The sequence below is a fragment of the Drosophila biarmipes genome, chromosome 3L (assembly GCF_025231255.1).
Source record: "Drosophila biarmipes strain raj3 chromosome 3L, RU_DBia_V1.1, whole genome shotgun sequence".
NCBI lineage: Eukaryota > Metazoa > Arthropoda > Insecta > Diptera > Drosophilidae > Drosophila > Drosophila biarmipes.
The window spans coordinates 16,087,710-16,105,146 of NC_066613.1; the positions used below are offsets into that span (position 1 = coordinate 16,087,710).

General features: G+C 47.6%; 3 protein-coding genes across 4 annotated transcripts; 2 read left to right on the plus strand and 1 right to left on the minus strand.

Moving 5' to 3' along the window:
* Positions 1 to 2,763: 2,763 nt before the first annotated feature.
* On the plus strand, positions 2,764 to 5,322 carry LOC108035694 (sulfide:quinone oxidoreductase, mitochondrial). The gene is made up of 7 exons (XM_017111413.3): positions 2,764 to 3,215; positions 3,510 to 3,615; positions 3,674 to 3,898; positions 3,956 to 4,156; positions 4,220 to 4,429; positions 4,726 to 4,912; positions 4,993 to 5,322. The coding sequence occupies exons 1-7, from the start codon at positions 3,088 to 3,090 to the stop codon at positions 5,304 to 5,306; spliced, it is 1,371 nt and encodes a 456-aa protein (XP_016966902.1). The 5' UTR covers positions 2,764 to 3,087; the 3' UTR covers positions 5,307 to 5,322.
* Positions 5,323 to 5,669: 347 nt separating this feature from the next.
* On the plus strand, positions 5,670 to 9,260 carry LOC108035059 (kinesin-like protein KIF23). Its single transcript, XM_017110445.3, has 6 exons — positions 5,670 to 5,814; positions 5,874 to 6,632; positions 6,696 to 7,245; positions 7,302 to 7,623; positions 7,676 to 8,226; positions 8,285 to 9,260. The coding sequence occupies exons 1-6, from the start codon at positions 5,804 to 5,806 to the stop codon at positions 8,753 to 8,755; spliced, it is 2,664 nt and encodes an 887-aa protein (XP_016965934.1). The 5' UTR covers positions 5,670 to 5,803; the 3' UTR covers positions 8,756 to 9,260.
* A 529-nt stretch (positions 9,261 to 9,789) lies between these two features.
* LOC108035058 (F-box/WD repeat-containing protein 7) lies at positions 9,790 to 17,431 on the minus strand. 2 transcript variants are annotated; one of them, XM_017110444.3, is made up of 7 exons: positions 17,241 to 17,431; positions 11,701 to 14,853; positions 11,455 to 11,636; positions 11,168 to 11,393; positions 10,896 to 11,106; positions 10,598 to 10,769; positions 9,790 to 10,538 (listed from the first exon to the last, which is right to left on the minus strand). In XM_017110444.3, the coding sequence occupies exons 2-7, from the start codon at positions 14,812 to 14,814 to the stop codon at positions 10,427 to 10,429; spliced, it is 4,017 nt and encodes a 1,338-aa protein (XP_016965933.1). In that variant the 5' UTR covers positions 14,815 to 14,853; positions 17,241 to 17,431; the 3' UTR covers positions 9,790 to 10,426. The 2 variants fall into 2 exon arrangements, with proteins under 2 accessions (XP_016965933.1, XP_016965932.1); XM_017110443.3 differs by lacking the exon at positions 17,241 to 17,431 and adding an exon at positions 15,087 to 15,104.
* Positions 17,432 to 17,437: the final 6 nt, after the last annotated feature.

The window sequence follows — 17,437 nt, forward strand, 5'->3', positions numbered from 1 at the left end:
TCATGAATTTATTGTTCGGTAAGAAGCTCTTATCTCTGTCGGCTCTAGTTCGTCACTAGGTGGTGATATATAGGCATAGCATATATATTTTAATTAATTGTGGACCCCACATACAGGTAAATATACATATGAGCAGTTCTTATCTGTGACAGCAAATGAAATATTTTTATAATAGCTGATGTCTTCAATAAAGATCAAGAAAACATCTGATTTTATTTTATAGGTATTACATCATATTATAAAATTTATAATAAGGATTGTGAGTAAGCCTGAGAGGAGAAGTTAGTTTGCTATAAACAATTAATAAAAGTCACGTATTTGATGTCTATCTTAGGTACTAGATAACGAAATTGCCCTAAAATTGAGCAGATATTATCGCAGCGACAGTGCCAGGCTTTTCTCTGCGTGTGGGCCTACGTGCTCCAAGTGGCCTGCCACCGTTATATTCAAATGAAGTGGAGCTCACGCAATCACAGGCCACCGACAACAGGCTGCGGAGAGCCGGGGAAAGCCAGCATGGTGACCACCAGCTCGGTCATTATCGGGTCGGGAACAACATGATGATGGCCCGGTGGGACCTTGCCGCAGCAGATGGAAATGGAAACGGTAATGGATGTATGCTCACCTAGCAACAGAGCCCACAGAGGCCACGCCCAATTTAAAGTGGCCATCGCCCGCCGAGGGCACCACCCAGCGCCCAACCACCCATTGATTTCTATATGTCCAAATAGACAGATAGATAGTCGCCCACGCAGTCGCGCAGCCAATTTGGCCATCCGTCAATAGGGCTTCATTTGAATTGCCAGCTTGTCTCCAATTGACGATGGGCCACCTCATGGCGGGTCGGGCCCACGCTAGCTCCTTGCCAGGACCTGCCCCTCAGGGCCGCCCATCTGTACAGCCCCCCTTCCCTCGACAGCCATCTGCAATCAGTCGGCAGCATGGCGTAATTAAACCCGCCGCTGTCACAGTTGTCGTCTCGCGGCGTTTGACATGTCCGCCGCCCGTTTATTGGCCACATTGTTCACTTAATCATCCAGCATTTACTACATTTATTAGCATCGATGCGCGGCTGTCTGTCCGTCTGTGGGGCCGTGGAAAATCCCTGGATATGACACATACGCGAACTACGTCGGCAGGCCCCTAATTTATAGTGTACCCAGAAAACTTGGGCAACATTTTCATGAGATCTTGTTAGGCTTTTACCAACTGCGTACTTTTTAAAAAAATGTACCAGCCGGGGAATTTTAAAATGATGCAAAAAATGTTATAGTTTCATGATCTCAGGCTTGCACTCATGTAGCACAGATAAGATCAGGAAACAGTATACATGAAAAAATGTATGATCTTATCTGTCTTTAAGACTGCGGAAAACCTATTAAAATAACACATAGTTTAAGGGAATTTACTACTTAAAAAAACAATTATGTATTGAGGTATATATATGATATGATATTTTATGAAACATTTTTTTAATAAGTTTTATTCTTTATTCGTTTTGTCACATAATCGAAAATGTAGTTTTTTATAACTCAAAGTTAACTTCAGGTAAAACTCAAACTTAAAAAAAAAACTAGTTTTCAATAGCAAAACATACATTGCAACATGGCTTAAATAAAATATAGTCTAAAATAAATGTTGAAAAAATATGATCTTTAATTTAAATAAAAATGGATTTAAATATTTCAGAAAGTTTTTAAGTTGAGACTCGCAATGTCTATTTAAATGAAAAGGCTTAAAATATTTTAAAACGATTTTTAGCTGAGACTAGCAATGTCCATCTACATTTTAATCGCTTACATTTCCGGTCACTTACTATAATTTGATTTAATTTTATACACCCTATATGTATACAAGTAAATGACCGCTGCGGTTTATCAATAAAACTTAAAGGCGACCTTCAGGTTCTGATTAGACTTGTACAATATATTAATTGCCCATTTAATGTTCGCTCAATATAGGCTTTACTTGATAAGGCTGAGAAGTAAGCACAAAAAAATGTGAAAATATTGATTTTAATATTTAAATTCCGAATTGCAGCTGTTTCCAAAGCCTCAGCACTGGCTTTAATTTCCTTAGCTTTGGGTTTCTGGTCTCTAGGGATTTATTTCGATGTGATATGGAATCAAAAGCAAAAGCCGAAAATGCGAATTCTTTTGCAAGGCTATATTTTTTTCGAAGAATGTTATATTTTTACTGCGTAATAATAAGCAGCTATCAGCATTTTGGAAAACTTCCCCTTCGATAAGGTTGCCCCTTGAGGTATGCCATGAAAAAACGCAAATAATCAGCCACTTAGCCCCGATAAGCAGGCAAATATTTGTTGCTTTGTTAGAACTAAGTGCCCGTAATTTTAAAACATGATCTCATGGGTTCCTTACTCGCGGGATTCACTGTACACCGCAATTAAGTGGTTCGGGCATACGCGTAATCTAAAGCTTGCGTTTATTTAGCACCGAATAAGCTTTGATGGGCTAAACAGCTGACTAAAAAAGCCTGCCCAAAAGCTTTAGCAATCTTTCAAGGTTAAACAATTAATACAGCCAAGCAAAAATTATAGTGCTCTTTGCTACGTGTTCACTGTCTTTATGACCCCTGAAAAATTCCAAACACAAAACAGGTTTTCACCCACACACACTTCGAGTTTTATGGCTAATGGACGAAATTAAACTCGTATTTAACTTTCTGGGGGCCTGACATATTTTCGAAATTAGTGCAGTTAGCAAAACAGATTTCTTTGTAAAAAAAAAGGGGGACCATTATATATTTATTTGTGTTTAAAATCATTTGTTATGTTGGGATTCACTGACAAGTTTCGGCAAACACGATTTGTTGTTCGTGAAAGTAGGTCGAAATGTTTGGAATTATACAGTGCAGTCTAATAAACACCGGTTGTTTTTAAATTTTAAAGTTTTTTTTTCAAAATTGCAAATAGCCCAAAATTTTTGCCAGTGTGACCGGTTTGATAACCCCCCATCAAAAGCTTTTTTCTGCGCCAGTCGCCCACCGGTTGTAGCCATTCGCAGTCCGATTTTCAACAGCTAACATTGCGAAGATCGACGGATTGCAGACCCACCTGTTACCACGATGAACCGCCGTCTTCCAGGGACCCTTAGCCAGTGCCAGAGGCACCTCTTCGCCTCCAGCCACCCAGTTGCACCCGCCTTCGCAACCAGATTCCTGTCCACATCGCGGGTGAACCTCGAGCGGCAAGAGTAAGTTTGTTTATATCGCTGTGAAAGTTTTGCGATTCTCCGCGAACCGGATGGCATGGCAAGTGTATATCTATCAAAACAAATTGAATTAGTATGCTTTAGGCGGGGTTAGCATGTAGGTTCTAAGTTACTACCTGGTAAATGGCGATAATGAAATTTGAACTTCTGGGTCACGGTTCGATTACGTTGATACTCGTGCAGGAGCTCTTTTTAGAGGGTGTGGTCATGCATATTCTGTCATGAGGAGTCCCTGGAATTTCAAAACTATTTCATAGCAATTTTGTTCCCTTCCAGATGTCAAGTTTTGGTGGTGGGAGGAGGAACTGGTGGCTGCGCCATGGCCGCCAAGCTGTCCTCGCGCCTGGGCAGCAACAAGGTGATCGTGCTGGAACCAGAAGATGTAGGTTATCTTTAAGATGATGATAAGCTTCAATGATAACTTGGTACTTCCCCTTCAGAAACACTACTACCAACCCATGTTCACCCTAATTGGCGGAGGTATGAAGCGATTAGATCAAAGCCACAGGCAGATGGCTGATGTCCTGCCCAAGAAGGCCAAGTGGGTGAAGGAAAAGGCCGTGGAGTTCGATCCGGACAATAATAAGGTTAGCACTTCGGGTGGCAAGACGATCAAGTACGACTTTCTTGTTATTGCCACAGGATTGCAGCTTAAGTATGAAAAGGTGTGTATCAGCTTTGAAATACTCAGGAGATCATGTATTTATCATCCTATTGCACAGATTCCTGGACTGGTGGAAGCCCTGGAGACCCCGGAGAGCAATGTTTGTTCCATTTATTCGCCGAAGTACGTGGACCAGGTGTACGATTGTCTGCGTAGGACCAACAAGGGAAACGCAGTCTTCACCTTTCCCCATTGCCCCATCAAGTGTGCAGGAGCTCCGCAGAAAATAGCCTACATATCGGATCACTATTTCAGGAAGGTTTGTGTATGATTATAACAGAGATATAGAGGAAAATATCATGGATTTTAATCCCTTTTTTAGATGGGTCGCCGCAACGATGTAAATATTATTTATAACACATCTCTTCCCGTGATCTTTGGCGTAAAACATTATGCAGATGCACTGATGAAACTGGTGGAGAAGCGCAATATCACTCTTAATGTGAACAGAAACCTTGTGGAAGTTAGGCCTAGAGATAACATAGCCGTTTTCGAGGACCTTGTAAATCCCGGAAAGTTATACGAAGAAGAGGTAAGTGGTAAAAAAGGTAGAAAGTCTGATTTTGAAATATAAAGCTAGATAACTTTTTAATTAGTTTAACTTCTTAAAATTCTCGACAGTAATTAGTGTAGTAATTTTATTGCTTAGTTTCTTGCCAATATATTCCACTTTAAAGCTTTAAGAAATTCAAGACACAAGGTTAGAAAGATATAGGTAAACAAAAGTTCTTGGAAAAGTTGACATAGGTTCGGTTCCTTAAATTACTTACTTAAATTACTTTTGTAATCAAAATACAATATAATATCATTCGATACCGCTTCTCCTAGTACTCCATGCTCCATGTGACGCCACCGATGACGGCTCCGGATGTGGTGGCCAATTGCAAGCAGCTGGTGACCCCAACTGGCTTCGTGGACGTGCACCAAATGACGCTACAGCATAACAAGTACAGCAACGTGTTCTCCATCGGCGATTCAGCTTGCACACCCAATTCGAAGACGGCGGCGGCGGCAGGTAAGATCTGGATTCCGTTGGGATTCGTAATCGGAATATTCAATGATGTGGCATACGAAATGAGCCCTATCCGCTTACAGCTGCCCAGTCTCCTGTGGTCTTCAAGAACTTGATTGCGGCAATCGCGGGAAAGCCGCCGACGGACATCTACGATGGCTACTCTTCCTGTCCCATTGTCACCGGCTACAGCTCCTGCATCCTGGCGGAATTCGACTATACTCTCACGCCCGTGGAGACCTTCCCTATTGATCAGGCCAAGGAGCGGTACTCGATGTTCTTTATGAAGAAGGAGCTGATGCCGGTGCTCTACTGGCAGCTGATGATGAAGGGTTATTGGAACGGACCGGCACTAATGCGGAAAATGTTCTCCATTCTTAAGTTTAATAAAAAGTAATAGTGACCTAAAGCGATATTATTTAGTTTTTAAAAAGTCTCCAAGGCCCGCCAAAATATTGTGTAGCCCTCGAAAAATACGGATTGTGCAAAGTGACAATGTGTGTCAATAAAATAGGTGATTAACCAAATGTTTAATTAATTTATTTCTTCATTTTATTTATAATTAAAATTAAAATATTTTTTGTATGTACTTAAAAATTATTTTGAATTAAAATATTTTGGGACAGAACGATTATTTAAATGTTTTACTTATGTAGCGCTGCACTAGAAACCCTATTGTAATGAAGGGGGGTGTCTACACCCTTGTGATTCTATAGTATATATCGAATGCAAAGGCGGTATTTTCCCGAGATTCGGTCACTCTAAAACAAAGCGTGGCGTCGCTTGGCGCTGTAAATTTGAAGGTAACGAACCAAAAGAGATCTCGATTTGTGCACCAAAACAATAAATAGCACAGCCTGAATATCAAGTTATTGGCAAAAGAAAGCGGAAAACATGAAGGCAGTGTGAGTACGATGACAGGCCCGAAAAGATCGACTCTAGCATTGCAAATTTCCTTCCGCAGACCCAGGACGCCGATGCGCGTCGTCCCGAAAACACCGCGGGTGCAACCTACTGCGGAAAAACTAAGGCGAGACACCTCGGACAAGGCCCGGGATCCCGTGAATGTGTTCTGTCGCGTGCGACCCCTCCAGTCCGATGCGGATCTGGCCTCCTTGCGGGTCAAGAACTCCACAACGATCGCTTTGAACCCACACGATCAGCTGCTGCAGCACCACAAGCCACACAATGGCGCCCAGCGCGAGATTCAGTACATCTTCAAGCACGTCTTCCAGCCGGACGCCACGCAGCAGGATGTGTACGGCTCGGTGGCCCAGCCACTGGTGGAGAACCTGCTCAAGGGTCGCAATAGCCTGCTCTTCACCTACGGCGTCACTGGCAGTGGCAAGACCTACACCATGACCGGGAATCTAAAGCACCGGGGCATCATGCCGCGCTGCCTGGACGTGCTCTTCCGCACCATTTCCGATTACCAGGCCAAGAAGTTTGTCTTCAAGCCGGACAAGCTCAATGGATTCGAGATCCTGTCCGAGGAGGATGCCCTATTGGAGCGGCAGCATGAAATGAATCAGCGTTTCGCGGGCGCAGGACGATTTGCCTTCAGGCACAAGGACTCAGATCCGGAAATTGCTTCACAGGCCTCCGTGGAGCCCACACCGCTGCTTGGTTTGGATGAGGATAACATGTACTCAGTGTTTGTCACCTATATTGAGATTTATAACAACAGCGTTTACGATCTGCTGGAGGATTCGGGTATACAGAAGTGAGTATTGATATTGAGGCTTTGCCATCTTAGGGAATTTAATAAAAAACGTTTTCTCCTTAGGACTTTGCAGAGCAAAATCATTCGGGAGGATGCCAATCGTCACATGTTCGTCCACGGTGTTACGGAAGTGGAGGTCAAGACGGTGGAGGAGGCCCTCGAGGTCTTCCAGATGGGCCAAAAGCGCAAGCGCATGGGGCACACTGTTCTCAATGCGGAATCCAGCAGGAGCCACTCGGTGTTCAACATACGCTTGGTGCAGGCGCCCACTGACAGCCAGGGTGAGAATGTTGTCCAGGACAGGCAGAACATTACGGTTAGCCAGCTGTCCCTGGTGGATTTGGCGGGCAGTGAGCGGTCCTCGCGCACCAAGAACACGGGAGTGCGACTCCGCGAGGCCGGAAACATTAACAACTCGCTGATGACGCTGCGCACATGCCTGGAGTATCTACGGGAAAACCAGTTGGCGGCGGGAAATGGCTTGCCGCCCAAGAAGATTCCCTATCGCGACTCCAAGATCACACACATGTTCAAGAACTACTTTGATGGCGAAGGGCAGGTGTCCATGATTGTGTGCATCAACCCAAGGATCGAGGACTATGACGAGAATATGGTAAGTACTTTATATTCCCCAAGGATTACTGATATTTATGGTTTATCTACCCTTAGCAAGTGATGAAGTTTGCTGAGATGACGCAGGAAGTGCAAATAGCTCGGGCCACGCCCATGAAGCAAGATTTGGGTCTGACCCCCGGTCGTCGCAAGGCCAACAAACTATTTAAGATTGCCGTTAATAATCTGAATGAGCTAGGCATTCCCGAGGCCAAGGACTTGGAGGTGGATGTGGGCCTGGTGTACAGTTTGGGACCCGATTTTCCCGCCTACGAAGTGGACAGTCCCGAGGCGGAGATTAAGATCCGCGAGCTGATGCACTATCTGGAGCAGCGTATAGAAAAGCGAAAGAAGCTGCGCGCCAATTTCGATATAAAGTGTAAGACTTACAACCAATGTATAAACAAACAATACTTATTCCTGCTCTCTAGGTGATAGTTTCCGGCAAATGCTGATGAATCTGGACCGTGACAACCTTCAACTGCGCACAGAGCTTGCCTCCTTGAAGGCTGTCTACAAGCAAGAGCGCGATCGCAGCGCTGCCCTCGAGAAAAAAGTGCGTATTCACGAGAGCTCCATCGACGTACTTAACAACACGCTGAGCAAGCGGGAAAGGCAGATCGAGGAGCTAACTTTCAAGCTGAATGAGAAGGAGAACATGCTCACCCAGAAGGAGCATGAGAAGGAGAAGCAAAAGAAGAAGTTCAGCTCCAAGCTGGCCGTGGAATCGGACAAAAACAAGCGTGAGTTTGAGCTGAAGCTGCGTGAGCAGCGTGCCAAGTTGCAGGAGCGCATGCGTATCAAGGACGAGAAGCTGCGCTTGGTCTCGAACATTCTGCAGTCCGAGGATCTGCCCAGTTTGCCGCGTTCCCAGAGCTCCGAGAACATTCTCAACGAAAAGGATCGTGGTGCATATACAGCGCGTACAGAGGAGTCTTCGGTGCCGGCAACAAGAACGGATATCTACGCCACGCCGCGTCATGTAAGATGACATAGATTCCTTTAATTTACAATTCTTACATTTCTCCTTTGCCTTACAGGGAGCCGCAGCGGCCAACAATCGACATAGACGCTCTCGTTCCGCCGGCGACAAGTGGCTGGAGCACCGGGCAGCCAATCCCGTACCCCTGGGCACCATCATGCAGCCGTATCTGAAGAACCGCAAATCGGTGACGAAATTGACCGACATGAAGGAGCTGACCGCCCACGGAACCACCAAGTACTGCCTCGTCTCACAGGACGCGGACACGGATGGAGATGTGGAGACCAAGCTGTACAAGGGCAATGTGATTCCCACTTGTGGCGGCGGTGCCCAGGTGGTGTTCAACGACGTGGAGTGCCTCAAGCAGAAGTCGCCGGTTCACTCGCCCACACGGAAGCGACCCAGCAATGGCACCATCTCCGCTCTGGGAGGCGGTGGAGTGCCCAGCACTATCACCTCGGCCCAGGACGTGACCTCGCGCTGCAATGTCGGCATCGAGGGGCACAGCAGCAAGAAGTCAAAGATGTAGAGAGCAGAGAATCTGGACACCACGTTGAATACTTAAAGTCAATTACGCATTTAGTTGATAGTTATTTAGTTTGCCTAACTTAAATTTAAGTTTATTACTCACCCATTATGGTTTTGGAATTGAATCGCATTGAAGTGATTTGTTTGATTAAAGAGAAGGTTAATCTGTATAAATAACCCCGTAAATGAATTCGCAACCCCTCGCAAATGGAACCGTTTCCTTGGACAAAAAGTAAGCTGGTAACCGGAGGAGATCAGCGATGAGCTACAAACGGAAACTATCCATCCAAGCATCGTCCATTCTTAGGCTTACAATAGTTGTATTATAAAGTATGGAGTATTTTATTGTTTTTTGGAGTTATCTCCGGTTAAAAAATGAGCGAATAAAGTGAAATTACATGCATACACTAAAAAGATAATGCTTTTGTTTTAGAAGAGATACCCAACCCACAATTAATAATATTCACACAAGACATAGTTTTAACTATTTGTATTATTATTCCTGCGTTTATTCAGATTTATGCTTAAACCGATAAATTTTATTGAAATACATACGGTACCATTACACATACATATTTGTAGATTAATTTCAATTACTAATAAATCAGTCTATAATTAAAATATATGTTCGCTTAATGATTTCACGTGTGAGTGTTGTTGTGTTGCAGTGTTGTTGCAGTTGTTTAATGTTTTTTATTTTTTGTTACTTATTTGCGGGGGTGAGCTGCTGCTCGATGAGTTCGGCAGATGACTCTTACACACTATGTACGGCAATTGTGGCAGGTTCCTGGCAAATGAGGAATTTCGAATTTGGAATTGGAAGCCAATATCGCTAACTACTACACATGACAGGTAAATCAAATCAAATTCAAATTAAAGGAGAAACAATCGGAACACGATAATAGATTGTTGAAAACTTCAAGTACACATTTAAACAAAACAAATTGGACGAAACGAAACCACAAATGTAAACATAATAGACGGCAAACTCAACTCCAGTGCTGGGCCAATATTAACATATCCAACTTATCCGAATTCCAGTTAAACAAATTACAATTTAATCAATATAAAGCTCTGTTTTCATAAACGTTTTCTCTCTCGGGTTCACACGACGCGGAACCACAAGGTATTTGCATCTGCAACTGCACATTTGTATCTGCGGTTTGTAATACGTAATCATAATATTAGAAATAATTCAATCGACTCTCGCCATAGGGGGACAGTCGTGATAAAAACTAAGAAGCGAAATTATTCTACGGTGGAAAACGAATTTTGGCTATGAAGCAACGTAAATTAAAGAAGGTATTATTAACAATACACACTCACAGCCACAGCCACACCCCGACCACCCGAGCCGCCTCCTCCTCATCCTCCTCCTCTTCATTTTCCCTTGATTGTTTTGTGTTTAGTGTGTGAATGGTGTGTGCATGGTGTGTATGGTGTGTGGTGTATGTGAGCAGCTGCATTCTGTTGGCAAGGCAATCAACATTACGTTGCGGACTTTCACATCCGCGGTATCCGTCTGTGTCTTTGTGTGTTTCTCTGTGCTTAGATGAGTTTGCAATGAAATCTCGCTTGAAGCTGTATACTAGCTGCCCCGTCCTCCTTGGCCCTTCGCTGCCTGGCTCCAAACGTGCAGGCGAAGGCCCGACCGGAAGTGCCCCACCAGCTCCTATGAGCACTTGACACACGCCCCCTCCACATCAAAGTCCAGGACCATGAGCTTCGTTTCCTCCGTTCCGTTGCGGGAGCCCACGGCACAAATGAGTTTGGTGTCGTTCGCCCTATAGGTTACATAATCGTTAGTTAATAATAAGAGGATTTATATTTGTCCGCTACTCACCTAATCCGCCACACAACGCCGCCGGATCCACCAGAGTCCAGGGCCACCAGGTTACGTATAAAGTCGCCCGTCTTAACGTCCCACAATTTGACAGTGCCATCGTCGGAACTGGTCACCACAAATCGGGAGTTGAACTGCAGGCAGGTGACCGCAGACTGATGCTTGTTTGGACCTGCGAGGTAATAAAAGAATTTTGGTTAGAAAAAATTGAAGATATTTGCTTAAAGTACTTTTCTAGAAAATATTATAGAATTCTGAAGTTTGAAATGAAGGAAATTATTAGATATCCTTAACTTACCCGATAGCGTTTGCAGACATTGTCCGGTTGTGATGTCCCACACCTTGACAGTGGAATCGGCATTGCCCGAGACGAGAATGTTTTGGCGCAGCTCCATGCCAGAGGTTAAACTTTGATGACCCATCAGGGTGTGCTTGCAATTGCCCGTCTCCACGTCCCACACGCGAATGGAGGTGTCCAGGGAGCCCGAGACCACATGGAGGCCATCAAACTAGAATAAATAAAAACCAAATAAGTAACTAAATCACATAAAAAACGTTGAATGATCCCACCTGCAGCGAGTAGACGCGGTTCGTGTGCCCCTGCAGCGTGTGCAGGCACTCCTGCCGCTCCGGATGCCAGATCTTGACCATATAATCATAGGCTCCGGACACAATCAGCTTTCCATCGTACTGCACACATCGCACAGCGGCCAAATGACCGACCAGAACGTGCAGACAGGAGCCCTGTTCAATGTCCCATACCCGCAAAGTGGCATCTCGCGAACCACTGACCACCCTGGGGATATATTCAGTTGCATTAGCATTGATTACCATAAAAATATAAGGCGTTCTCTTACTTGCTGCCATGGAGATGCATGCAGCGCACCGTGGACGTGTGCCCCTGCAGCGTGTGGACGCAAGCGCCACTGTCCATGTCCCAGACCTTGAGTGTGCGATCCGTGCTGCCCGAGATGATGATGTTGCCGGACATTTGGGAAGACCAAACGCCACCGGTGTGACCCACCAGAGTCCTCAGACACTGTAAGAACAAAAGAAAACACTATGTTATAAGTATATCTTTAAGTAATGCTTGAAACACTGACCTTTCCATTCACCGCCGACCATACTTTAAGAGTATTGTCATCGGAGCCTGACACTATGCGATTGCCGGAGAACTGCAGGCACGTGATCACATGATCGTCGTGGCCCTTAAGCACCTTGGGCTTGCGCACAGGTCGCGACCGCCAGTTCATCTCGATGATGTGCTGGCGCATGTAGGCGGCCTTCCAGGGCGAGGCAATTGGCGGCATGTTGCCATCGCGTCCCCGTTTCGGGCGATCGCTACGTGGCTCGGCCAGGATCTGGGCCTTGCGGCACTTCTCCTTCCACAACAGGTTGTCGTCGCACAGGAAACGCCAGCTGCGGCAGGTCTGGGCGGCTCTCAGCAAATCCTTGGGCTCCAAGTAGGACAGCACAAAGAGGGCCAATTCCCTGGGCAGCAGCGAGATGAAGTCGCGCTGGAACTGCGGCTCAATCACCTTCATCATGTGACGCACCTGCGACGGATCGCAGTGATCGATTAGACGGTCCAGGGCCAGCAGTCGCTCCACGTGCGACCATCGCTGGAATTGGCCCAACCAGTGCTGAAGCTCTGGCGGCGGATTGTCACGAGTGGGAACGGAACGCGGCGTGCGACGACCTAAAGCCGATCCCGGCGAGGCGTTGGCCAGGTGCGATGAGGGGGTCAAGGACAGCACCGCCGTGGGTCCCGAATGTTGCGAGGAGCGCGGCGTGGATGCAAAGTCGTAGGCAATCCGCTTGCGGCAGTTGTCACTGACGCCCGAACCCGATCCGCCCACTCCGCCGCTGGAAGAGATGGTCAGCGAGTAGTCACCGCCATCCAGCAGGCGTCCCTCGTTGTACTTCCGCTTGCGCTGCTGTGAAATCAGCGAGCTGGGATTTGTTAGCGAGCACTCGGAGAAGGCAGCGGCAGAGGCGGCAGTGGAAAGCGACAGGGAGATTGGCTCATCGGGGTCCATGACGTCCAGGTCGAAGGTCTCGCTGAGACTGGCATTGCTGCCGCCGTAGCTACTCCCGTTACCGTTCTGGCACGTGCAGATTTCCTCCAGATCGGAGCAGTTGTTCTCCTCATCGCAGTTGCCCCACGGCTCCTCGGCACTAAAGTCTCCGGGTTCCACCAGGCCACCGTCTCCTCCGCCAGCTCCCTCTTCCACAACCACCTCCAGATGGACAACATCGCTGGAACCGTTCCGTCGTTGCCGAACTGAAGCAGCTGGCTGGACACCAGCTACTCCCGCTCCACTGGCAGCGGAAGGATTGCTGCGTGCCAGAAAACGCTCTTGGGTTTGGGCGCTGGCATTGACCTGACGAGCTACTTTCGCCGTCGATGCAGTGGCATACTGGCAACGATTTGAGTTGGACGCTCCAGCTCCGGATGAGGTTGATGCCGATGTGGAGGCCTGAGACTCACCCAAGCAGGCGGTTCCGGCAGAACAATCCGCCGTTGGATTGATAGCGGTGGTGCGACTGCAACCACCTTCCTGAGAGGTCTGCGATCCCACCGAGCTGTAGGAGACCGATGCACTCACGTTCTCCTCCTGATCCTGTTGGCAGCTGCCACTGGATGTGGATGAACCGGATGCGGAGGGAGCCAGGCCTGGGTAATCATTCGAATTGGTGTTGGTGTACACATCCGTTCGGGCTGCTCCGGTACAGCTGGTCGACGACGACTCCATGGATTTTGACGTGGAACTGGAACTGTTCCGGTGCTGGCTGCAGCTGGAGGCGCTCAGCGTGGAGCCCAGATTCAGTTTGGCAGTGGACTTGCTTAGCCGGCTGTTGGTGTACTTGCGACTGCTCGTGGGAGTCGTGGACAGATCCTTGTTGTAGGTGTACTTGCTGTCCGAGGAGACTGTGCGGCCATTGCTGCTGCTAGGCCAGTCGTCACTGTTGGCCGTGCCCGATCCATTGGCCATCCTACTGCCCCCCGCCACGGACTTGATCAGACTTAGATTCAGTTTGTTCTGGCTCATCATGGAGCTGGTGCGCAGGATGATGCCGCCCGTCAGGCGTTGCTCCGTTTCAAAGTCACGGCGCTCGATCAGATCCATGGACTCAATGTCTGCCTTGGACAAGGCCGAGCTGGAGTTTGAGCTGGAGCTGGATGTGGAGGCCTCCTCGGGAGCGGCGGCGTTGGCGGAGGCTGCTGGCGAGGGATTCGAAACGGCGTTGGCCGTCAGACTCATCTGCTTCAGGCGCACGGACATGAGGCGGTCGTGCAGAGAGGAGCAAGTGGCCGCATCGTCGCCCTCCGAGGGATTGTCGTCCAGACCGGCGCTGACCGGTTCCGACTTGATACCTCTTCCCAAAGCCAGGTTCTCCGCCTGATCCTCTTCGCCCAGCAAGAACTCGTCGCTCAATCTCTTTGGCTTTCCCGTGAGCTCCGACTGGGATACGGCTGTGACCACTTGGCCGGGGTGCGGCTGGGCCTCCTCCACGACGGGTGTCTCCAGGAAGATCTTGGATCCATCTGCCGCCATGATGGTACCATCGGACAGAGCCAATTGTGATGTGTTCGGGCAGTCGATGGCGGCCACTACAATGTCCACTACGTCCTCGTCATCGTCCTCAATCAGTTCCTCCTCATCCTCGTCCTCCGGCTCGGGCTCCTCATCATCGTCATCATCGTTTATAAGGCATACAACCGGAGGATCCTCGTTGTCCTCGTTAAAGAAGCCCTGATGACTGTGCTCCGAGGAGGCGGTGTGGCCCAGACCCGGATGGCCACCGTTCAAGGTGTCCGTGGAGGAGCTGTCGTCGACGGCCACCACGCCCACCGTGGACGCCGCCCCCGCACTGGTGGGCAGTGAGTTGGAAGAGCTAATCTCAAAGGTGCTGGACTCATCGTCCAGAACTACGGCGAAACCATGTTGTGAGTTTGACGACACACACACGTCCTCCACATCGTCCCGCAGTGTTGACATAGATACAAAGGCTTCTCCGCCGGCTCCTGCTGATCCTGCTGCGGCTGCTACTGCTCCTAATGCAGCTCCTAATCCCTCTGATGCTCCTGCTTTCCGGCTGGTGGAGGCCTGACTCTTGGCCCACGTGGAGGTGGAGCTGGTGACTGCTGACTGAGTACGCTCCCCTGCACTGGCCACGGATTCACTGCTAGCAGCTGGGCATCCTCTTTCCATAATACTTTTCAGGCATTCAAAAGTGGGCAGCGCGCTCTCCTGGAAAGATTAACGATTTGGAAATGAATAAACTGGAAAGTTAAGCGCACGAGATCTGTAGGAAAATTGAATACTATTCCACTGAGTGTTTGGAAGTTTCGAGCAAAAGAATACTATTCTATATGCTCCACATAAGGGAAGTTAGCTCTCGTGAAAAACTTGTGAGCATTAGCAAGAGACGCCGCATTAGTATCTTAAGAAACCACGGGTATTACATATTTTTCACCGCTTACAACAAATCCGATCCTTTTGTGCCCTGAGAATCGAAGATGATCCGAAATTCCCACGCAACAAGCGCAAACTGATGGTTGCAAAAAAAATAAAAATCCAAAGCAATGAAAAGCAGTGGGAAAATGTTGTTGTAACGTCGCTGCCGCTGCCGGCGTCGCTGGAACTCGAAAAAGGAAATCACAAAAGTGCATCGGATCGGCGGAAGAGGCTAAAACGGCGCGAAGTAGAATGGGAAAAGAAGACGAAACGGGTATTACAACAACAACGACAACAACAACTGCGAGGAGAGACAGCAGGCAGCAAAAAGGTATTGCGGAGAGGAGAGAAGAACAGAGATGGCGAGGGCGAGAAGTAACGGACGTAAGAAGAAGAAGCACCAAAGATACACAGCAGCCGCAGCACCAACAACAAGAACAACAACATCACGTACACCTTGCAATTCAAGCCGCTATCTTTTCCCTCCGCTTTTGACTGGCTTTCGGAGATGATCAGCGCGGGGAGCAGTCACTGGTAGCCGGGAAAATGAGTCACTGAACTAAAGCTACGGGAAACCTTTTGGCCTTTGGAAGAAGTCACTGGAGTCATTTGGAAGACTTACATTTATTGACAAGAACATTCAGATTTATAGAACAAAGTTATTTACGGTTTATAAAATGGTGCTCTGTTGCTAATCGTTGCATTTAGTAACGAAATGTTAAGTGCTGACTAGTTGTAGAATCTATGCACGCCCAAGCAAGATTACTACCACGACTGGGTTGAGTCACAGAATTTTAGCGCTTCAAAAAATACTTGCTTCATCAATGTCAAGTAAAATCAGAAAAACGTGATTTTGTTTTAAATGTGTAATAAATTTCCAGCCGAAAATACCAACAAACATTGAGGTTAGTCACATTTTTAAATAAATGACTCCAACTAAGTGTTTTTTCCAGGAAAATGCGACATCACATGCCACATGGGGTGATTAAAAGGTGCTTTTTATCAAGCATTAGCGATCAGTGGCGTTTGAAATAAAAAAGAAAGACCCTTGTTACATTCCCACTGATCCTTGCTCCCAGTCACAGTGACCGGAAAATCGCAGCTGCGCATCTCTGATGGTTGACAGCAGCTTGACTGGCCATCACATCCTACCATCCAGACGCACACACACACTCAGACGCTGCCGAGAGAGTAGCAAAAGGGATCGCTGCAGGCAGAGATTGGAAGATTCGGAGGAGGAGGACGACGAAAGGAGGAGGAGGAGCCGCAGAGATCAGCCATTGCAGCGCAGCATCCGCAGAACAAAAGGGGCGAGATCACAAAGGAATTTCAGCGCTCCTGCTGTTGCATCACTGGCCAAGCAGATCAGATGTGCAGGCATTTCTCCCGAACGTTTTCTTTTATTCTCATTCTCTACCCACCCTCCTTTCCCCCACCCCCCGCGCCAGGCCTTTGGCTGTTGACCTCCCGAAAAAATACGTTTCTTAGGGTCGCTGTAGGGCTCTCCGCTTTCACACCGCATTTTGATACGCATTTTACCTGTGCCACACAGGACAACACGGTATCGGGGATGCGCGCCCGAGAACTTTTTCTCTCTGTGGATTTTAACCACGGGTGTGGAGTCGTCATAATCGTTGCATACACACACTCACAGCCAAATGGGCAGAGAGACGGCGACCTGTGGTCCCCAGTCGCAGTGGCAGTCCCCCAAAAATAGATTACTTTCGTTGCGAATGCAGAGCAGCAATGCGCGCTCCTTGAGGATTTTCGAGCTCCGCCACTTCCGCTGGCTTCCCTAACCCCACTTTTCTGCACCTGCAAATGCAGCGGACGGAACATGGAGGGATAGCCATAGCCCCATAATTCGTGGAGCAAACAACAAAAGAAAAATGTGGACATTGTTGTACACACAGGCAGAGCCACACACACGCACACATGCTCACTCGCTCGCTCGTAGCAAAAGTCTAAGTGCGCGTGGTCCCGTGCAAATTGTTTATAAACTTTTGGCTGGCTGTTATTTGGAGGAGGCCAAGACACACACACCCTGCTTTTGGGGCCACAATTGTTTTTCAGCTTTTAAACTGCATATTTAACGCGTGTAAAAGTTTTTGCGATTGGGCCCACTCTCACACACACTGGCGCAGAGCTCACACACACGCGCAATCGAATTTTTCACATACGTTTTAAGGATGTTGCTCCTGCGAGAATTGCGAACTTTTTGCCTTTTTCAGCCGACTCTCACGCTGTCTATTTGGTTTTCCGATCTTTAGGTACAAGAATATGCATGTAATTTGCGGATTTGGACAGATTTTGGACCCGAAAAAAAAACTATGCGGATCCAGTGTGACCGCCGCTCGACAATTCGAATATACGATGG

Excerpts from the sequence above, each read along its gene's own strand:
- LOC108035694 (XM_017111413.3), top strand. The coding sequence starts at position 3,088 with ATGAACCGCCGTCTTCCAGGGACCCTTAGCCAGTGCCAGAGGCACCTC. Across the intron at positions 4,430-4,725 it reads GAAAGTTATACGAAGAAGAG|TACTCCATGCTCCATGTGAC; the intron begins GTAAGTGGTAAA and ends CGCTTCTCCTAG. Across the intron at positions 4,913-4,992 it reads GAAGACGGCGGCGGCGGCAG|CTGCCCAGTCTCCTGTGGTC; the intron begins GTAAGATCTGGA and ends ATCCGCTTACAG.
- LOC108035059 (XM_017110445.3), top strand. Across the intron at positions 7,246-7,301 it reads AGGACTATGACGAGAATATG|CAAGTGATGAAGTTTGCTGA; the intron begins GTAAGTACTTTA and ends ATCTACCCTTAG. Across the intron at positions 7,624-7,675 it reads CGCCAATTTCGATATAAAGT|GTGATAGTTTCCGGCAAATG; the intron begins GTAAGACTTACA and ends CCTGCTCTCTAG.
- LOC108035058 (XM_017110444.3), bottom strand. The coding sequence starts at position 14,814 with ATGGAAAGAGGATGCCCAGCTGCTAGCAGTGAATCCGTGGCCAGTGCA. Across the intron at positions 11,394-11,454 it reads ATGCATCTCCATGGCAGCAA|GGTGGTCAGTGGTTCGCGAG; the intron begins GTAAGAGAACGC and ends ATATATCCCCAG. Across the intron at positions 11,107-11,167 it reads ACCGCGTCTACTCGCTGCAG|TTTGATGGCCTCCATGTGGT; the intron begins GTGGGATCATTC and ends TATTTATTCTAG.